This window comes from Ammospiza caudacuta, chromosome 2 (genome assembly GCF_027887145.1).
Source record: "Ammospiza caudacuta isolate bAmmCau1 chromosome 2, bAmmCau1.pri, whole genome shotgun sequence".
NCBI lineage: Eukaryota > Metazoa > Chordata > Aves > Passeriformes > Passerellidae > Ammospiza > Ammospiza caudacuta.
The window spans coordinates 91,265,224-91,286,791 of NC_080594.1; the positions used below are offsets into that span (position 1 = coordinate 91,265,224).

A 21,568-nucleotide genomic window follows, 5' to 3' on the forward strand; every position below is an offset into this window, starting at 1 on the left:
GCAAAAGAGTTAGCTGTTTCCTGGGTTAACTGCAGCTTGTACATAGGTGTATCTACGCATGCATTTTCAGGGCAGAACAGTAGAGATCCTTGTGATCCTTGCTGAACACAGCTGAGAAACATCTCCATATCACAGGAGCTGCTGGCTGCAATGTGGGCACCCTTCATGGATGAACCAGGTTCATGGCTGAGAGGCTTCTCTACAGTGGCGCAAAGGTGGAGAGAGAATGATGCAGTAAAACTCCTCATGTGAATGACAGCCTCTACTGCATTTGTACCACTCTGTGCCTTGTCTGTCTCCTGCATCCTGGCCCATTTCCTCATGACCAACCTTTTGTAGTGGCTGTATCAGTAGGTAATTTACCTCTGTACAAAATCCCCACGGAAATATGTGATCTGGTTATAGCAGCCTGGGCATGACTGACAAGGGCATGGGGAGAACACAGGTCTGCAGAGAGGTGAAGGCTGTGGATTAGAGCAGTTTAAGAGATGGACAAGAACACGTATCAGAGGCACATCAGAAGTTGGCTCAGGGTGTAGATGAATTTGCATCTGCTTGCTGCAGGTGAACTTGTTCATATCTAGAAAGGTTTGTTTCTGAAAGGGGCTTGATAATGCACAGAAATACTACAGAGTTTGCAAACTCTGGATTTTGTTTTTTGAACATGGAACAGCTGAACCCAAAGCCACATGACCTTACCTGTGGCAGATCCTAAATGAGACATGAGTTGTGTTGAAAACCTCTTCAGTTCATTATTTCTCCTGTGCACCAGCTTCCAATGAAAAGCTCTCTTACACAAACATCGAGTTTGGCACATTAACAGAATCCTCTCCTCAAGGTTATATTTCTTCATCTTCTCAGAAAGTACAGCCTTAAGGCAGAGCTCGGCCATGCACTTTTCTTTATTACAACATTACAAGGTTTTGAAAGGGTCAATTAAATAGAATGTTAAAACTAATGGCTGCATACATTGCTAAGAAAACAGAGAATCTCCCTTTGGCAGATGCAGTGCCAGAAAGGTTCAGACCTTTCCTCTGTTCCACAAAGCCTTCAGAAATAAGAGTGATTTCATGAGGATATATTAGAAAAATCATACTCTTCTTTCATCGTAGTTATTTGAAAAAATGAAGAACTAAATTCACCCTAAGACAAAGAGACAAGTGGGTTTAGCAAGGTCTGGAGGGTGCCATTCTAATTCTGATGGTTCTGTGAATGCTGAGCTGCAGGGGCCCTGCCAGATACTGTCAGCCACTAATATCATCAGCAAACTCATTAATGGATTTTGATCTAAAATGACTCAGCACTGCTGCTACTGAAATTTTTAATGATGCCCTACTATATAAAGTAAATACTTATAGCCCTTGGATTCTCCCTACACGTGTAAACATCACTGAAATGCTATTAGCTGTGTTAGTAATAAGCAAACTTTTTCTGGCTGGAGTTTTGTAGTAAAACAGCTTTATCACAAACATTAACATCCAGTTTACATGGAGAAGTTTTGGCCAGATTACTGTGGTGTCCATACAGGGCACAGCCAGCATTCTGTAGCTGTTCCCCTCTGCATGGGGCAATGGAAAAAGAGATTGCAGAGCAGGAACAGAAATCCTGCAGGGCTTTCTTGTCTATACTCTACACTTCTTCTGGGGACTTTTGCAATTTGAATACAACTCTTTCCTCTCAGCACATGGCAGCCTCTAAATTTCTCTACATATGATGCATATATGTCTCTAATATATTTTTTCTTTCTATTTGTCTCAATCTATGCATGGAGAGAGTTTTCAAGAAGTATGTGCCTTCTTACTGACCTGTTATCTTCAGTATTTCACTTGGCTATTTAAAAGTTCAGCAAAAGGTCCTGTGACTTTTGCATGGGATGTGTAACTTCAAGCCTCTCATCTGAGGCCAGTATCATAAACACATCATGAAACAGGCAGCAGCTCTGAACCATGTCCTTGCTGTGCAGAGCTGCCATTAGCAACTTCAAGGCAGCCAGCAATGGTTAAGGTTCCAAACACTGCTGCCATATCATTATGATATAAAATGGCTAAATTTAGTTCCCTTTTTTTTTTTGGTCTTTTGTTCCCATAGCTATGGTATTGAGCCAAGAGCTATATCCATTATTCACATACCCTGCTGAAACCCCTCTCCCTGGGAAGTCTGTTCACAAAACTTGTGCATTAATCAAAACAGTAACTTGTAAAGGTTCTGGGATCTTTCAGCTTTCTGCAGAGACAAGGGGAATGGCTCAGCACTCATGAACTGGCCTTAAAGTAAGTGCAGGGCTCTACAGGTCTCCAGTGAAATAAATGCCTCTGAGATAAATGTCTCAGAAGCTACAGCCAGAAGGACCAGCAGGGATCTGAGTTTTATTCAGAAGGAAGGTCTCAATCCAGAATGTTTTGAAGGGAAACCCACCCACCAGTTTCTTGCAAACTTTAATGAAAGTTACCCAAATTTTCCTGCAAATGGTAAAGCCTTCCAATCAACTAAGTCTGAATGAAAACTCTTCCAGCTTGTAATTAAGGAAAATTTGCATAGCAAAGCACTACTATTGTTAAAATATCTTCTTTTTCTTTTCAAAATGTGATTGATAGAAATGATTTAAACAAATAACATTCAATATTGTTTTGTTGTACAATCCTCACAAAGTTTTGTTGTAAAATCCTCACAAAATCAGTTGCTGAAATGATAAGTTCCCTTTCAACCTGGTACAGAACATTGCGTGCTGGAGAAGAGCATAAGTAAGGACATTTGAGGGCTGAAATCCTCCCAAGATCAGTTTTGTTACCCCATGTGTATTTGTACTCTTGTTACGTAGTCAGCTGTTGTAACAGAACACTCCAAGCTTGGCTGATGATAACTCTTTTTATTAAAACAAATGTGTTCATTAACCTGAATAATGATACAAAATCTGATCTTCTTCAGTGCTTCAAGGTGTGTGTCCACCAACTGAACAGATAAAAGATAAAAAGATAGACTGGGCCTACCTGCTCTTTATTGCAAGCACGTATAGTCTTGCAGCATCACTTGGTTGCTTTTGTATTTCTTTTAGAACAATGGTGTTGGGATTAGTTCTATTTCTTCTGAACTGATCTGATTTCTCCTAATTCCTGCTGTTGTATACACTGGTTCTTCCCCTGCCTCTTCATTTAGAAGCAGTGTATGTTGCATCTAATTATTTGCTATTCATTTATTTGTAAACCTCTCCTCTATTATTTCACAGATCCAGAGCAAGTCTTGCTCAATTCTTTCTTAAGCAACTCTTGATGCCAGTCAGAATTGCTGGTCATTGTGACACTACACACAGGACAAGCACAAAGAGAGAATGCCAAGCATGACTGCAAATTTGTTGTCTCTGTTTCTATACCATATCCACTTTCATGTGTTGTCTCCTGCCCCAGCCCCCTCCAAGTCCTGTGATTATGAATTACACATTGATGTAGTGGAGTAGAGAACAAATACCTTGGGTAATTGGATCTCCTATGTGTATTTTATATGACTGCTTCTTAAAACAAGTGTGTGAAATATACTTGTGTGTCAGAAGGAGAGTAAATCCAAGACAAATGGAAGATTTACTGCCAGCATTACATAAATGACCTCGTCTTCTTGGTGATACAAATACTTGATTCAGGAACATGTAATAAAAAAGTAATGTTTAATATTACCCTCCTGGTACACCCACAGTAATGTATAATCCTTTTCCTCAATTTTTCCTTTATCACAGACCATATGTTTGTCACTGTTTTTCATAGCCATGAAGTTACATTTACCTACTAAATTTAAGTTCAATCAACAAAAAGGCAATTATGAACAAAAATCTTTGTCATCTGTTTTTCTCTTTGCTTCTGAATTCCCTGTTTGCTGGGTTGGCTGCTTAAGCCAAGCACCATAAGTGGTTTAGAAATTTTCTTTTGTCCATGTCCTTCTGGCTCATGTAACCCTATATGATTTCATGATCCTCAACTGGACATAGTTCCTCCTCTGTCTGCTGTTGCTGTGGGCTTTTTGTAATGACTGCTGTGTTTTTAAATCCCTCAACACTTCTCACATGAAAGATCAGAGAGCACATTATGTTTTTTCATATATAAAAAAGAATGATCATGATTGCAAGCAAACACTATGATTTTGGAACTGGTGGAAAAGAAAAAGCTAGTCAGCAGTCTTAGGTTAGTTTTGTTCCTAGCATGTCCCTAGTGCCCCTGCTGACTCACTGCCTATGGTGTGAGAAGACAGCAAAGCTGTGGGAAATGTCTGCCTGCTGTTCTCCTTGGCATTTCTGGCTCCCAGCTAGCCCCATCTCCCAGCCCTGGCGTGAGAGTGACTGTGGGTGCTGCAGCCATGTCTGGAGCCCTGCACTATGGCATGGGAGGTGTTGTGTGCTGTGGGCTTGCTCCATCCCAGCACAGGGGATGGCTGTAGCATGGGAAAGAAGCAGGAACCTCAAAGTAGCAAGTTGGGGATTTGTCTTTTCTCCCAGATAACAAGTGACAGCATGAGAGGAAATTACCTCAAGTTGCAGCAGGGAAGGTTTAAATTAGATATCATGAAAAATCTCTTCACTGAAAGGATGGACAGGCTTTGGAATATGCTGCCCAGGGAAGTGGTGAAATCACCATCCCTGGAAGGATTTAAAAGGCATGTGGATGTGGCACTTGGGGATGTGGTTTAGTGATGGTAGTGCTGTGTTAATGGTTGGACTTGATAATCCCAGAGGTTTTTTCCAAACTGAATGGTTCTGTGGATGGCCCAGATGAGAAAGATATAGGGGCAGCAATGTTGAGGCCCTTCTATGGTCCTTTTGGCATGCCTTTTCCATTCCCAGTGTCCCTGGAGCCCTAGGCTCTTTTACTCTCTGATCCCTAACCTGAGCCATATCCCTGATCAACATTCAGTGTATCTATGCACCGTTTTATCCATAAGAGAAGGAAGAGCAGTAAGAAATATTTTTTACTTTTATTGTCATTTGAGAGATACACTAGTATGCATTGATGTTTAGACTGTCTCTATTTAGTAGTTTAGATTATCCTCCTCAGTTCAGGGAGAGCGATATCACTTTACTGCTTTCAACAAACTCAGCTTTGCAACAGTACTCCATCACTGCTTTTCCACATTGCGTCATATATCAAGTAGGCTGTGCTCAGGGATGGTTTTCTACTTTAAATAAAAGTAAAATAAAATCCAGCAAACCCCACTTTTTCAGAAATAATTTCTTTATTTCACCAATCTATGGCTGTGTGCCTGTGCACAGATACTCTGGGCCTCTCTAGATGTTACTTTGTCCCTTGTACCCTGTTGATTTCTACACTGAGGACTCTCCTCCTCCCTGACCCTTCCAGCTCTTGAGAGTATAATTATTTTTCAAGTGTGCCTGCTTTCTATTGCAGTGAAAGGGTCTTTGGAAATCCCAGGAACCTGTAGTAGTGAGACAATCTGTAACCCAGCCGTGGCTGCTCTGGCCAAACTAGCACTCCCTCATGACAAAGTGGATCCCTTGGCGCATTGCTTTCTGTTTCTCCCACTTTGTCATACACAACTGGGGTATGTCAGCACTTATTCCTCTGGCTAAGCATGCAAATTCTTGTATTCTTGGAGTCTGTTGTGCATTGTGCTAATCCTTCTGTTTAGTTTTTCTCTTTTTGTCCCAGTTATTTGGTGATTCTCAGAGTTGAAGAGTTCCATTTCTTTCCTATTCTATGTTCTTCAAGACCTCATTGTGGAACTGTGCACAAGGGTATTATAAATTATTAAAACCAGGTTTGCTCATATCCATAACCCAAGAACATGTGTTGGTGCAATAGTTGTGGTTTACTTTGCATCTGCTTGCCAGTCAGCTTTCAACATTCAGTATTTCTTAATACCTTGTCACCTTATTCTTATGTGAACCAGAGAAATTTACTTCAGTTTTTAATTGCACGAAGTTTGCTTAGCCAAACTGGATAACAGAATAAATTATGAAGTCCAAGAGATTGCAGTTCTTGGATGCCAAACATTATCATCCACAGAGCCACTATAACAGGGTAAATTCCTCCAGGAGAAGCAGCAAAATCTGGGAGCTGCTACAAGAAGCAGGCACATTAACTGCCCCTTGTAGAAATGGTGTAATCCCCATTCCATGATACCTGAATTTCCATTTCTCCTTCCATTGACTAGGGATAATGGACAGACACACCTTGCTTGTGGAGGCCTTTTGAAAGTTTCTGTTGCAAGGAACTTCCAGAAGACTAGATATTTCTTTATATTTTGATTTTTTTATTGGCATGTCCAAGAACAGCAAAATCCACCCAACTGTGGCAAGGAACTGCATGTAGCCCTGGTGTGGGAAATATCTATCTAGTGAGATGAGCAACGAGTGAGACGTATGGGGAATAGTCTGGTCTTCAAGTCAGGAATTTCACAGCTACGCTCCAGCATCTTGAACTGTATCAATGAATCATCAGCAGAGCGAAACCACAGAATGACACCAGCTTCCCTAAGAGAGTTTCTCTATATATATAGCTGCTAGACTTGCACATTTCTGTTTATAAATACTCAGTGATAGCTAACTGCAAAACGATGTGGCCTTCTCAGCAGACATCTACTAAAAAAATATAAATTTCTTGCTCTCTTTCCTTTCTTCCTGAGTTATTCTAAACCAAACTTTTGCACTTCCAGATAAACAACTGAAACTTGAAGGACAACTGAAACCTGAGCAGTCCTCACACTGCTGCATGAGATCAAGATATTTTATGGATAAAAAGAAAGCTAGGGCAGAAACCTTCTGAAGAAAGCTGTTGAAAATTGCTGATCCTTCTTAAATGTATCCGATGATATTAGTCTATCTGGGAACTGCAGTCCCTCAATTGATTACCCTCTTCTAAAAGGCCAAAATTGCCAGAATTCATAGTGGTTTTCTTACTCGTCCCCATGAGCCTGGAAACCATAATTTGCTTTTGCTGTTCCTTCTTTATAGCGCATTGCAAGAGAGCCTTAATGCGGGCTGTCACACTAAAATGGATGTTATGAGAAGAAAGGGGAATCAGCACATTTGTGATTCACCAGGGATCTGGGAAATCACAGAAGATTTATGAACAGCTTGATAAACCACAAAATGTGAAGACTGCAATTATTTAGCTGCTGACTATGCTGCAGTGCACCTTTTGTTACCCATGAAATTTTTTACTTGAGGTAGTGTGCGAAATAGTCATGTGAAGACGAGTGTAGGCAAGCTACCATTCGTCAGAAAAGGGGGAAATTAGTCATATATTTAGCAGTCATTTCCCCTTTTTTTTGGGAAATCCAAACACATATTTTCTCTCTGCCTGTGCCTCTGTTTCTCTTATCCTCACTCTACGGAAGGAAAGAAAGTTGGATCTAAAACGTTACTTGGTTTTGACACAAATCTGATTGGGCAATGAGAGACAAATTTCCGCTGTGTGTTGAGCTCAACCCTATATAAGGTCCTCACCAGGAATTTTCAGTCTGACAGTTTCTTTTTGTGAGATGCTTATGGCTGAAAGACTACAGAAACACAGGTAAGTGAATCTGATTGAAATCTGGGAATGAAAACCTTCCCTAAACCCTCAAATGGCTTATGGAAATTGTTAGTTACTAAACCAAAGGGACCAGAAGGCTCTGAACAGAATAACCAAGTATTTTTGTCAGGATCTGAAGAGAGAAACTCATCTGCTACAGGGTATCGATATGAACCGTGGGGCTTGTTAATGCCTCTAGCACCTGGTTCAGGGGTAGCTGAGAGAGGCTACAGCTCCATACCAATTCCCTGGAAACCCAGGCAGACCTAAGAGTATGACCCATGGTTATGAAAGAGTGCTATTGAGCAAGAGGTTGGTTTTGTGGTGTTGTACAGATGACAATAATCTGGAAATAGTTTATTGTAGTCAAACAATCAGATGTCAGGTAAGTACAACTACTAGAACAGGAAGAAATTTGGATTAAAACTATGGAAGTATGAGCATGAAGGGATACAAAAAGATGTCCAAAGATGTATACCTATGAATATGGCTTTGTTATATTGGTAGAAATATTTCTTTTGGTCTTGATTTGAAATAGTTGTACAGTCATTTAATATTCATCATAGTTTTAAGATAATGTTAAATGCATGCAATTTCCATTTCTTTATATAAAATGGAAATAGTATAACGTATCATGTGGATATGTGTACTGTATTTCTTATAAATTCCTTATACAGAGCATAAACTAGTGCCTCTATCCAGTATGTTTTATAAATTTTTGCCCATGGCACACCAAGGTAAAGCATAATCAATCAAGAGAGCAGCAGGAGCTGTGGCCTTGTGGCAGAGCAGAAGCATTCAGTGATGTACACAGACACTGCCATGCCTATGTCAGGTCCATACAGATGACACTTGATGAATGACTGGCAGAGGAGAATTTTGTTTTCCCTTAGTAGCCACCCTGTCTGATTTTCAGGACAGCTTGTTCAGGGTTTTCCTTATCTTTTTTTTAGAACAGATGGTAATAGTGTCCATGCTGAAAGCTTGTGCACCACCAGCAAGATGGGTATACATGCCATAGGAGTCAATGTTTTCTCAGAAATCAGAGTTTTCTCAGAGTCTCAACAGAAATATTTGTTGGAGACAAGAAAGCTTGGCTCTGCTTGTAGCAGAAAGTCTTCCTGCAGCCTGATTCACACTAGCTGGCCTACTTTGCCCCTGTGTCCACCCAAGCTACTACACTGCAGCTCACTCAAAGCAGCTGACCTGTGCCTCAGTCACATCTTACTGCAAAATAAGCAGAGCTAAATTTTTCCACCCATAGTTGTCACTCTGAAAAGCTGTGGGGACAGCAGCATCTTGTGGTATGCTCTGTTCATCTTCTGGAGTGAAAGGGAAGGACCAAAAGTGGTATGTGTTGCCAAGCCAGATGTTCTGGTTCCACAGTTCAGCCTCCATAAACTAGGGATGGAGACACCTCTCTGCTCACTGAGGAGATCACCAAAACTGAGGAGGATCACACCAAAGCTCCCCAGGTCTGCAGTGAGAAAAATAGCAGATAATTCTTTAAATAATGTTGAGTATTTTGATTATATAATCTGTCTTGTAATAAACTTCCTTGTAGATTTCAAAACATTTTCCTTCCACCCTCTTCTTCTGACTTCTTGTGGAAAAAAATGCATGGGCTCTTCTTTGTCCTGGTGATGTGCACAGTAGGTGCATCTGCTTTCAGACTCCAGCAAGTCAAGAACACAGGTAAGTGTACATTTGTCTTTTTCCTTCTGTTTCCCTCACCATTCTTTTAAATGTTCCTCTCTGACAGTAATGCAAAAATATCTCTGGTTTGTATAGAAAACTGCCCAGATCACACCGTGTTTTTCAAACACTACTATGAACTGCATGGAGAACCTGTGGTTCTGAAATGCCCTTCCCCCAGATACAAACATTTGGATTTCTCTGCCTTGACCCCTAATATCACATGGTATAAAAATGGTTCGAACACCATGATATCAGAAAGAGATGAAGATTCAAGAATCTGGGCAAAAGGAAATGCACTCTGGTTTTTACCAGTGAGGCTAGAAGACTCAGGAGTATATATCTGCACAAGAAGGTAGGTATTTAAAAGATAATCTAGTTCACTAAAAAATGGCTATGTCTTCTAAATGCATTACCTTGATTGTAAACTCCAGCTATATTCAGAGCATTTCTGGATAATTTCCTTGCTGACCTTATTAGAGAGAACAAATATGGGAAGTCAGGACCCTTAGAGTGTGTTGTGTCTCCTATAGTTACCAGTACTGAAATCTGGTAAAATGTTGACACGGGCTTGCCACTTTGACTACAATCTCATAGGAGAATATTGTATAGAGAGTTTTTCCTAGTTACCTCTGAGCCAGTCAGTGCTATGACAAGTGGGACATGCTGCAGGCAGCGGGTTTGCTGAGCACAAATACCCTTGTTGCACCTCAGATTGCCTTATGAAGCGTATATAAGGCATCGTAGCTCTGCAGTGGCTTTCCTCTTCCCACTTCCATATCCCTGGTCTTCACTTTTTTTCCGAGTCATGTTTTAAACCAGAATTTGATTGACTTGATATTGTTGCAAGAATTTTCATGAGACCCAGTGTGTATTTACTAGGCTAGTACCAGACTTGTGGAATTGCAGTGAGTTGAGACTTTAGCCATGGCTCTTTTCAGCCCTACTGGTAATTTTTTTTCTGACTGCTTTCAATCTGACAGCACACTGTACTATGTCAAAAGAGGTGCCAGGGTCTGGATTTGTTGAGGATCAAGGAAGGCAAAAAATCCCATCACCCTTAGAGCCTGAACTTCTGAAGATGTTCCAGGTCCCTGTCTCCTGCCATCTCCTGCTGCCAGCCAGCCTCTCAGTAAACCTCTGGCACTTGGCTCTGGGGTTTATACTGGAGAATATAGCTCTATATTCCTGGAGCTGCTTGTGGATAGCATGGTCTCCTTGCTTGCACAGCACACCTTGTGAGGGATGCAAGTCAGCAGTAGAAGAGATGGACAAGTTGAGAAATCATGCTCAGCATGTGGGGTTGGTCTTTCCCAAGTCTCAGCAGCAATTTCAGCTGTGGAGCACAAAAAAAGACACTGACAGTGAAGCCCAAACAGCAAAAAGTTGCAAATACTGTTCTAGAACAGAGTAGTTGCCTGAGATATTCAAGAGTGCTTTTAAATCCCCTTTTTGGGCAATTCTACCTCACTTTGTCAATATATAGCACTATAGCAGTGTTACTGAGGGATCTAGCAAAATGCTGTGAAATTTGTTTAAAAAGAGATGCAAGAGCCAAGTAGGTAACTTCATTCCTAACATTATTACAGGATTAATAAAGCACAAGCAAGTTACATTTCCTTTACAAATTACCCTGCAGGGAAGCCAGCAGATCTTTTTATCTTTAAAGGTAGCAGCAAACTATCACAGATCTCTGCTTCTGTGTTCTGTGGAGCAAATATTTTGGATTTGGGCATCTGGCCTGTATATGACAGATGGCCACAGTGCCCTGGCAATACTGTCATTCTGTCTGCTTGCAGCCCACAGCTGCTGTCCTGGAGGTGGCGGCCCAGTCTCCCTGGCTTCGCTGGCCCCTTCCAGGATCATGCACTGCCCTGAGTAAAGGCATCTTTGAAGCAGGCTTCCAGAGGTTGTAAAGGGTGGAATTTAAGCATCTGTCTGTCCCAGTGTGGTCTTCCTTAGGACTGGAAGTGATTGTCACTTGGGGCCAGAAAGAAAAGTTGAATTTTGTGAACCTTTCAAAGCCAGAACGCCTTATTTGCCACAGAAAATTATATGTACTTGCAGAAATGTCTATGGTTGTGCAATAGTAACTGCAGATGTATTGTAGTATATGCTTTAAGGTTTTTATTTAATCACTAGGGTTTTTACAGTCAAAACCTCTTCCAAGGAAATGGGGGAGGGTTCATGACAAACCTCCTGCTGTTCAGGTTAACATGTTCCTCCTCCTCACACAGTTAAAATCCTGCTGCAGCCTAAAGGTGCACGGGAAACTTGTACTAAAAAGAAAAGACTGAAGGTCTGAGGCAGATATGTGTCAGCAACACGTTTTGATTGTGCCAAAAGAACAGTACCAGTGATTTTCCAACATCCAGCCTGGTGTGATCTCAGTCTTGGCCTCTGTTAAGGAGGGAAATGGAGGAAACTAAGGGCGTCATTTGAGTTCTCTTGGAGGCTCACCTCTCCCTGCTCTGTCACCAGGAACAACTCCTACTGCGCTGAGGTCTCCATCCACCTCACAGTTGTGGAGAAAACAGCTGCTTGGGAGATTGCCTATCCCCAGGTCCTCTTCACTTTCACCGCTGGAAAGATTGTTTGTCCTGACCTGTGGGATTTTACACCAAATAGGATAAGCCTGGAGCTCAAGTGGTACAAGGTAGAACATTTACTTCCTCTTTGTGCATAGCCTCATCTCAGCTTGGCACATAAATATTGGCTTTACATTTCTCCTGAATTAAGTCACTAGTATAGTGTAACATACTGGGAATTTTGGGGAAGATGTATACATTTTAAGAAAAGTTTTCTGGGGCACACTCAGCACAGGGTGAAGTGTTTCACATGTTTCATGCTCTCACAGGCAATGCAACTGTTTATAAGGCTAGATTATTTGCCGAACTCCAGGGTTTGCCACCTGATATCAGGCCCTTCTCTTTGGCACTGTGCATCTTTTCACGGCCCCTCTAGTGAATCCCATAAAGTAGGACCTCCAAGGGATACTGCCTCTGTGTTCAGGTGGGATAGCTTTCATTAATCAACTGGAATACACCATTTGGAAATACTGGATGAATGAAATAATGCTTGGAGTGTTCTCTTGACTAACTGCCCAGTTTGCTGCTTTTCAAGTAGGCAAGCCTGATTTTGCCTCTAAGATCAAATACAACATCCTTGGCTGTTCAATTTCACACTGGAGAGCAGGAGATTCTTCTTGCATTTCCATAATACCTCAGTTTAGCTTTTATTTACACTCCCACTGCGATCACATGCTCTGCCTTGTGCAGATGTAGCCTTACCATAGGATGCAATATACAGGCTGCTTGCAGTGCCTAGGTTATGATCTGTACTATACCAGCAAAATGTTGGTGCTCAGGACTTCCTTCAGAAGTGGGAACATAACCCACTTTATCTAAGTGAGAGGCTGCCCCCCTCAATATGGTTCTTGTTACAAATGTAAGAAAGAGCTACCCTGCCTGCATGAGGGAGAACATAATTTCTCCTAGCAGGTCTCCAGACCGTATATGAACAGAGCTTTAGGGATACAGAGCAGGAATTTCTAATATAGGGTAAGTAAGTTATGTATTTGTCTTCAAAGAAGGCCTTAGAATATTACTCTTCTGTGGTCATGTATGGAAAGTATGGATACATACACATGGATGTGCATGGACAACATTGTGAAAACCTCCATGGGTACTAAAATCTTGTGTGGTTGCTCTTAAGATTACTCAAGGAAGAGCCTATTATATGTTTTTCATCTTAAAATGTGCACTAAGGAAGAGCTATGCACACACATTATAGATTAAAATAGCAATTCTTCACACTTCACACATATAGTGCCACAAGGCATTTTAGAGATGGATACACATTAAAAGAACTTGTGCTTTGGTGGGAAAGAAGAACTGCTCAGATTTCCCAGCAATAAGTGAACTTCTAATAACAGAGAGACAGAGATAATTTGTCTCTCTCAATAGATAATTAGGGTGTAGTTATCTGAGTCATAACACCAGTTACTGTCCTTTCTCCAGGATGCTCAGCTTTTGGAAGAGGACAATGAAAGATTCATCATTCTGAATGGTTCAGCATCTCTGATCATGACATCTGTGCTACCAACAGACGCAGGGTATTACACCTGCAAGATGTCATTTCCATTTGAAGGTGTGGAGTATGAAATCACCAGGACAATTCAACTGGAGACTGTTGGTAAGTATAGTATCAGATGATCAGAGGGATGGAGCACCTCTCCTACAAGGAAAGACTGAGAGAATTTGATTTATTCAGCCTGGAAAAGAGAAGGCTTCAGTATGACTGAATTGTGGCCTACCAGTACCTGAAGGGGACTTGTAAGAAAAATGGAGAGCATGAAGTCACAGGACAAGGACAAATGGCTCCAAACTGAAAGAGGGCAGGTGGAGATTAGCTATTAGGAGGAAGTTTTTACTGTGAGGGTAGTGGGGCACTGGCACACGTTGCCCAGAGAAATTGTGGATGCCTCTACCCCCCACCCTGGAAGTGTTCAAGGCCAGGTTTGATGGGGATTTGAGCAACCTGGCCTAGTGGAAAGTGTCCATACCCAAGGCAGGAGGGTTGGAACTAGCAGTCCTAGAAAACTTTTAGGAAATGTTTTGGGGACATTTAAGATTCCTTCTAACCTAAAAGATTCTGTGGTTCTATGATTCAATGATGGACATACTGAAACATTACAGCACATAAGAAAACTTCTTCTTTGCTAATGAAACTCTTGAGAGGAGCTCATGCTCAGCCTTCATCCATGCCAAGGCAGGGCTTGTCCTGGCCCTGAAGGGGTTCCCACAGCACCCCTGGCAGGGCGGGGATCTCTCCTGCAAGTACCCGTGTTTGTGAAACGGAATAATTGATGTCTTGGGGCAGGAGGGGGTTATCACTGCCGAGGCCTTCGGGGAAGCTCGGAGATCAGCCATTTGGTGGCGTCCCAGGGCGGGGACAGGTCACTGTGCCACAGCGAGGGGACAGGGCCGTGTGTCACAGAGGGGGCCAGGCCGTGTGTCACAGAGAGGGACAAGCCGTGTGTCACAGACAGGGACAGGCCGCTGTGCCACAGCGAGGGGACAGGCCGTGTGTCACAGAGGGAGACAGGCCGTGTGTCACAGAGGGGGCCAGGCTGCTGTGCCACAGCGAGGGGACAGGCCATGTGTCACAGAGGGGGCCAGGCTGCTGTGCCACAGCGAGGGGACAGGCCGTGTGTCACAGCGCGGGGACGGCGGCGGGCCCGGGGCGCTGCTGCGCAGAGCGGGCGGCAGGGGGCGCCCGTGCCCCACACGCCTCCCGCCGTCCCTGAGGCTCGGGGGACCCTGCCCGGGCCCGCCGCCGCGGGGCTCTGGCTCGGAGCGGCAATGTCGCTGCTTACCAGCGGCTTTATCAATCAAATCCTTTCCTGGGAGACGACAGATATTGGGTGAAGCGGCATGTTTCTGGTTCTGGGGCCATGCCCGCATTTTCTCTTGTCTTAGCACTGACTCTGCTCTCTTTTTCTGCCAAGAACAAGAGAAGAGAATTACCCCGATAATTGTGTATCCATCCCAAAAGACAACATCAGCTGCTCTTGGTAAGGCCCAACATCATATTTGGAAACGTTTAGTCAGAGAAAAACTGGAGCAGGTCGTCTTATGGTGTAATTTGTTGGCATAAATTTCTGTAGGTTTTTGATTTCAGTTATATTAGTTGAGGGTTGGTTCTAGAGTACTTTTTGCTTTTTAACATCTACAACCAGATGCTGTCTTCTGGGTATATAGCTATACTTATGTATAATATAGATACACATCAGTCTGAAATCTCTTTATCCTTGAGTTACAGTAATTGTAGCAATTAAAAATTTCAGAACTCCTGCAAAATCACTTTATCCCTGGAGGTCCAACCTTCACAGCAACCTCCTCACCCACAGCATCTTGAGTGAAGCTGTGCTGCTGGTTAATGCAGCTGCTCCAGAGGGGTAAATCACACAGTGCCCTTTGGGCTGCACTGTGGCAGAAAGGGCAAGGCCACAGGGACACAGCCTTGCCTCTGGGGAGTGTGTTTAGTGCAGGAATTGGTAAGTGTTGCAATAGGGAAATTATTTGGTTAGCAGCGGGAAGGACTGCCACACTGAAGGGTCTTGCTGCCAAGGAGTACAGGATCAAAAGCAATCTGGAGATTAAGTTCAGTTTTGAAAGTAGTGGTTCTTGACGTGTGTGGGATCTCCCCCTGGAGTTGGTGGTTTTCACCAAAAGAAAGAGTAGTTCTTCATATGTGTCTAAACTGTTTTTCAATCTTTTTTTTTTTGACAGGCTCCAAGATGACTCTCCCATGCAAAGTGTTTGTTGGGCTGAGCAGCCATTTCCAAACTGATGTGGAATGGCTGGCAAATGACAGCAGCGTTGACGTGGTTTATAAACAAAGCAGAGTTACAGAGGGGGAGCGACAGTAAGTCTGGCTGACAGTGCTTCCTTGTGCTTATTGTTCTAACCTGCAGTGCTGCAGGGGCTCTCAGTGCACCTGAACACCAGGTAATGAAATGTTAAATGGACAGATCTGAAGTGAAGGTGAGAGATGAGGAAAAAAATGGGCAGGCAAGCAAAAAGCCCCCAAGCCCAACCCAGTCAGTGAAATAAATGCTTTATCTCTGTTTTTTGTGACAAGGTATTTTGCAAATGAGGCAACTTTGAGACAAACTTCAAGCACATTTTCATGAGCAACTGAGCTGTTGTAAGTAAGGGCTGACTGCAGTGGAAAGCAAGGAGACTTGATTCTTTCCAGTGCTTCTCTTACCTCTCTCCTTACCCCATGCCAGCAAAGTGGCAACATTCTCTCCCTCACATTCATGAGGTTCTCAGAATACACTAATGTCGCAGACATTTCTCCACAGAAATCCTTCCTTTCATATTTCTGTGTCTTCGGGAGCCAGAGGCCCCCGAAGAGAAGGTAAACAATTATTATCAGCTGCTGTGGAATGCAATAGGATTCACCTTGATTGGCTCATTTTCTATGTTTATAATTAAGAGCCAATCACCAGTTCAAGCCAGGGGACTGAGTCCTTGGCCACAACTTTGTTGTGGGTTCTTTTCTATCTCTTCTTAGCTTAGCTAGCTGCTCTGCAAACCTCTTCTATATTCTATTTAGTATAACTATAATGTATTATATCATATATTAATAAATTCAGCCTTCTGATCAAGATACAAGATTCACCGTCTCTCTCTCACCAACTGCGACCCACACAGGTCGCGGTAATACACTAAGACAACAGAAAACTACCTTGTGGTTTGATGGCTTTTGTTTTGTTTTCTAAATAGCACTGTATTTCTCCCTCAGCTTGTTCTTTTCCACATTAGTGAGTTAAACTGACTCACACAGACACCCGCTGAGTGCTACAACAGATGCTAGGCTGGCACTGAAGGGAATACTGGTGGGAGGGAGAAACAGGATGTTCCACATCCTCTTGCCCTGATTCATTGTGTCTCCCAGTCTTGAGTAGCTGTCTTTCAGCTGCCTCATACCTCAAGGCTTTTACCACTAGGAAAGGGAAGGATACCTGCTTTCTGTACCTGTGATGTGTTACCTGAGTAACTCACTACATCCAGGCACACCTCTAGTGGTTTTGTAAGTGTGAGCTGAACTTTCTGACTGAAATCTCTTCATTGAGAACCAAGTCAGCTTGTCTTGTTTCTTGTTTCATGTAGCTCAGAGTGTCCAAAACAGATCATTACCCTTGCCTGGTGGCTCTGCCTGTACTGGGGGACAGAGCCCAGAAGGTTCCTTGGGCTGTATGCCCAAGCCTTTAGGTGTTTTCCCATTCCCCACAGCATGACTGGGGAAATTAATCTATAATCTTGTTTGTATGTATAAGTGAAAATGCCAGGAACCATAAAAATGTGCTGCAGCTATAGTCTCTGCAGGCTTTAGAATAGAGCAGAACTTTCTCATTTGGACTTTAAAAAATATTTTTGTTATGCTTACCACTATCATTATTGCTGTTGTACATTATCATGCAATTGCACAAGGACACTGACAGTGACAGATGAGGTTCCTGCAGGACCCACAGTGTGTGAGACACCCCAGTTCTGCTGGAAGCCCTCATTATGGCAGCATGACAAAACAGCTCAAATGCCCCTGGGAAAACAAATTCCCTGCAGAAATCTCTGGCAAAGAGCTCCTGGGAGGAGTGCCCAGGGAATTCCATTGCTGCTGTGCATTGCAGGCTTATAATGGACAACTGCTCTGGCAATGGCTAAAAGGTGTCAAGGGACAATGTTTGTCTCCAGCTAAAAAACCACTTTCAAATAGTGGGACTCCTAAAATAATCATGTTGAAACTAGCTGGAAACTTCTTGGGCAGTTTCTTGTATTGAGCTATTGGCTTTGAGGACATGATAGACAGGAATGGTGGTTCAGTTTTCTCAGAGAACATTTGCAGTGTTATATTCTCCTGATTGTAAGAATTAACCTTAGGTGGTCAGAGAGAAGGAATTAGGTCCTTGCCCAATGCTAATGTATCAAAGATACACAGAATTCCACTTGCCTTTTCCCCATCCCCTTTCTTTAGTTTTGCAAGACAAATCCAGGTATGTTTTTCCCTCTAGACTCCAAAAGCTGCAAGACAGGCACTGCCCACTGGGACTCAAGTAGCACAACTGGGCTGAAGACAGCAGGCATCCTTGAATGCTGAGAGGCTGGTTGAGAAATGAAGCAATATCCAATGCATTTTCATGCAATGTGCTGTTAGAATGAACAGATCAAATACAGAAAAACCATCCTATTAAAATAATTAACACTTAATTTTTATTATTCTTCCAGAGAAATTGTAGAAAATGGTGAAAACTTCATTGAAGTACCACTGATTTTTGATTCTGTTGAAGAAGTGGACTTTTACACAGACTTTACCTGTCTGGCCCAGAACAGATATGGATACCAAGAACTGCCAACAAGGGTCAAGCAGGAAGGTAGTTATTTTTACTGCTTATTTTTGATAGTTTTTAATATTATTCTAATGCTGAATTAGGATCTGATCTGTTTATACTGTAAGAGCCAGTGTTGGGATAAGTTATTGCCTGGGGAAAATCTGGTTGCCTCTTTCACCTGTAGTCTTTGATACAGCCTGTTCACAAAATGCACCTTCTGTAGGTCATGTACTGACATTTTATGCATGGATAAGGATCTGTCTGTGCTGTCTTATTCTTTATTGAATAAGACTCCAATTTAGATACACTTTGTGAAATAAGTGTTCCAGTGAGACTACTGGCAAACTCTGTTTGCAGCAGAGCCAAATCTCCTCCAGTTCCTCAACAAGTAGGGGAAAAAAAGGACAATAACAGAATAAATGATTAGAGTGTTACTTTTCCTCATGCACAGACTGCTGCCAAAACAACAAGAAGTGTAAATTATGATGGGCGTTGTTACTTTGGCTCCCAGTGATGGGAAGAGAAGACCTAAACTCAGCACAATTAATGTTGCAGTGCGATAAACCATTGGCCAAGAGCCAGCTGTACAAACAATGTGAAGCAATGCTAATTGTTTCTTTGCATGACGTCGGTGAATCACCAAAGCTTGCTCACACTCTCTTAGAAAGGCACATGAACTCCTTCAGACTTCATTATCAGTCATGACTCACTCCAGCACCCTATGATGAGGGATTTGTACTCATTTTGCTGGATCACGTGCTGCCCTTTTCTTCCGTGAGCTGTACCAGGGGGCAACATGCATTGGAATAATCCAGAATGGCCTGGACAGACACTTGCCTTGGAAATTAGCTGGATTTAGGAAGCAATTCTGAGTCTTGGGTCGATTGTTACTAATTTATAAGCTGCTCTGTATGAAAAAATAATTCACACAACTTGAGGGTGGACTAATTGTTAAGTATTCATGCTCCACGAGGTGCTTGGATTTCCTGTTTGGAATGTCTCTTCTTTAAATAAACCAAGATACAAAGCACACAGCTGTTCCTGATCAGAGTTTAAGAAAATGGGGTGTATGCAAAAGATTGAACTTTAAATTCTCACTTTCTGTTGTTTTCCAATTCTTCCTCCTATCTTCATGAACACATTTCCCAGAGTGCTCAATCAATAGATCTCTTCCTTTCAAAGGTGATAAGCCCTGCTGGAAGGTTAACTTGCAGACATCCTTTTTATTGTAATTTCTCCTCTTCCAACTTGAGCTTAGAGAAATATGTTCCTGGGAGTTCATTGTTTCTTCCTGGTTTTCTAATATTTAATTTGTTTACTTTTCCAGCTGCTGGTCTGTCCTGGTACATTGCAATGATTCCTGTTGCTCTGGCCTGTTTGATCATGGGAGGAATATGCATGCACAAGTGCCGGAAGAGTAGAGCTGATAAAAGATATACAATACCGAAGGTTTAAAATCCACTTGAGTTCTCCAACTACCAACAGAAAAAAAAAAAACCATCCTGGCTATCTTTCACATCAGACACAGCGAACATTTCAGACCTGATATACTGTATTCCCAACGGACCAATAATAACAGCTCTTTCCCACTTTTCCCAATCTTCTGTGATCTGATGAAGTTAAGAATATAAGTTTGCATTTTTATGCTGCTTAGATGCAGGAAATCTGGTTCTATTATTTTGTAACTAGGGTGCAATCTGTAGAATTTTGGAACACAAAATCATGTTGCGGATATGGGAAGGGTAGGGAGAGGGAGGTGCTCTCACCCTTTGTAATTCCAACAGATGTACTGGTTTTTTTGTTTTTAAAAGGAAAAGAAACCCCTAAAATCTAAAAAGGGAAGCTAAGGAAGCTTGCTACAGAAGGACTATTTGACACTAGAGGGGAAAAGCAGTTTTTCTATGCAACCAGACTAAATTTATTTCACTTGAGTCTAAAAAGAGACATTTGTTTTCCCTTTTCAGAGCCGAATGCAGTTGTCATGGCAACTGTATATCTATGAACTTCTCCACAGAAAAACTAAATTTGTTCACCATTTGGATTACACATGGCTTAAATAGACTGTCAGAATATCCCTCCCCCAGAGATAACTCCATCTATATAAAAGATAACTGTACACAGAAGAATTCAGTTCTGTTTTATCTACCAATATGTTTTAGCTAGAGATTCATAAGTGGCTGTAACATGTTGGCATCTTTGCCAAGGAAAGAATTGGAGGGATGTTTAAGTGTTTTGACAGTGATTTGGCCATAAAAAGTTTTATTCCTGGAAGTGACTGGACAGATTGTCAGTAATAATGAACAGTCTCACACTTTTGTTCCTCCAGCCCTTTTGTGACCAGTCTGGTGTAGCTTCAGATTGTGTCCTTTAAATTGCAGTATGCAAATTGGTTACACAGGATGCAAAACACTGTCTGTTGGGTTAACCTAGCTGGATTCTAGTCTTGACATAAATCATAAGGGAGCAATACATAATCAGTGACCATGTTGTACTTTGAGGGTCAGAATGAGTAAAATTATTTGGTTACTTCCTCTCTTCCTTTTCAAAGAGATACCACTCATGACAGCTGAGAAATCGTTACATGATGTATAATGTGTATTATCTTCATCTGTATAGGAGGGAAGAGAACCTGCATTAAGGCTTAGGTTAGTACAGATCCATAACTGCACCAACACCTCTCCCTCTACCAATATTAAAATAATACCATCATCTCTCACAAGCACCAAAGATAAAGCTTTTTGTTCATGTAAATCATCCCAGAGGTTTTTCAAACTCTGTAGGAAAAAAAAAATCAGGAAAAACTTTGACTCCAAAAACCAAATTTTAACACACTAGAGAAGAGAATGGCTTACATCCATCTGGGACAGACCATGACCTTATACAGACCATGGCCTGCTTTCCATCACCACTTCTAGTTGGCTCTCAGTTTGGCCCAATAAATATCTGGAAGGATTTTGAAGAGTAGGATGTGGCTTGAGTTAAGAAATCTTCACTCTATTAGCAAGAACATTCATATGTAATGAGATTCCAACCAAAGCCTCCCTTTAAATACTCTAAATGCTTGTTGTGAAGATACAGGCACAGAGATTAGAGTTCTGACGCAGTCTAGGTCAAGGGCATCCAGAGAACACCACAGGACTCACTGCTTCCAAGTGTAGAATATGAAAGATGATAAGGACCACAAGTGTTTTATGGGCAGATGGGAAAAAGGTGGATGCAAGTGTGGAGAAGAGTCAGTCCCCTTGGATATCTGTTCTTTGAAGGGAGAAAGTTGTGGATGAACAGATTAATGTAGGAGGGAACATTGAAAATTTTCACTTATTTTCAAGCAATTGCTAGTCTGTACCTAGAGAACAAATTAGGTTTGTCAATAAGTGTAATGTTTAAACATGTGATTTGCTCTTCCTTTCCATCTGTATCCTCCAAGAGTAGTATGATCACACACCTGGCTGTAGGTGCAGGG

General features: G+C 42.1%; 1 protein-coding gene across 1 annotated transcript; it reads left to right on the plus strand.

The window, feature by feature from the left end:
* The first annotated feature begins 7,485 nt into the window (after positions 1 to 7,485).
* Positions 7,486 to 19,676, plus strand: LOC131572166 (interleukin-1 receptor type 2-like). The gene is made up of 9 exons (XM_058825172.1): positions 7,486 to 7,511; positions 9,076 to 9,206; positions 9,303 to 9,561; positions 11,688 to 11,862; positions 13,226 to 13,400; positions 14,716 to 14,781; positions 15,500 to 15,635; positions 18,002 to 18,147; positions 19,433 to 19,676. The coding sequence occupies exons 1-9, from the start codon at positions 7,486 to 7,488 to the stop codon at positions 19,558 to 19,560; spliced, it is 1,242 nt and encodes a 413-aa protein (XP_058681155.1). The 3' UTR covers positions 19,561 to 19,676.
* The last annotated feature ends 1,892 nt before the right edge of the window (positions 19,677 to 21,568 follow it).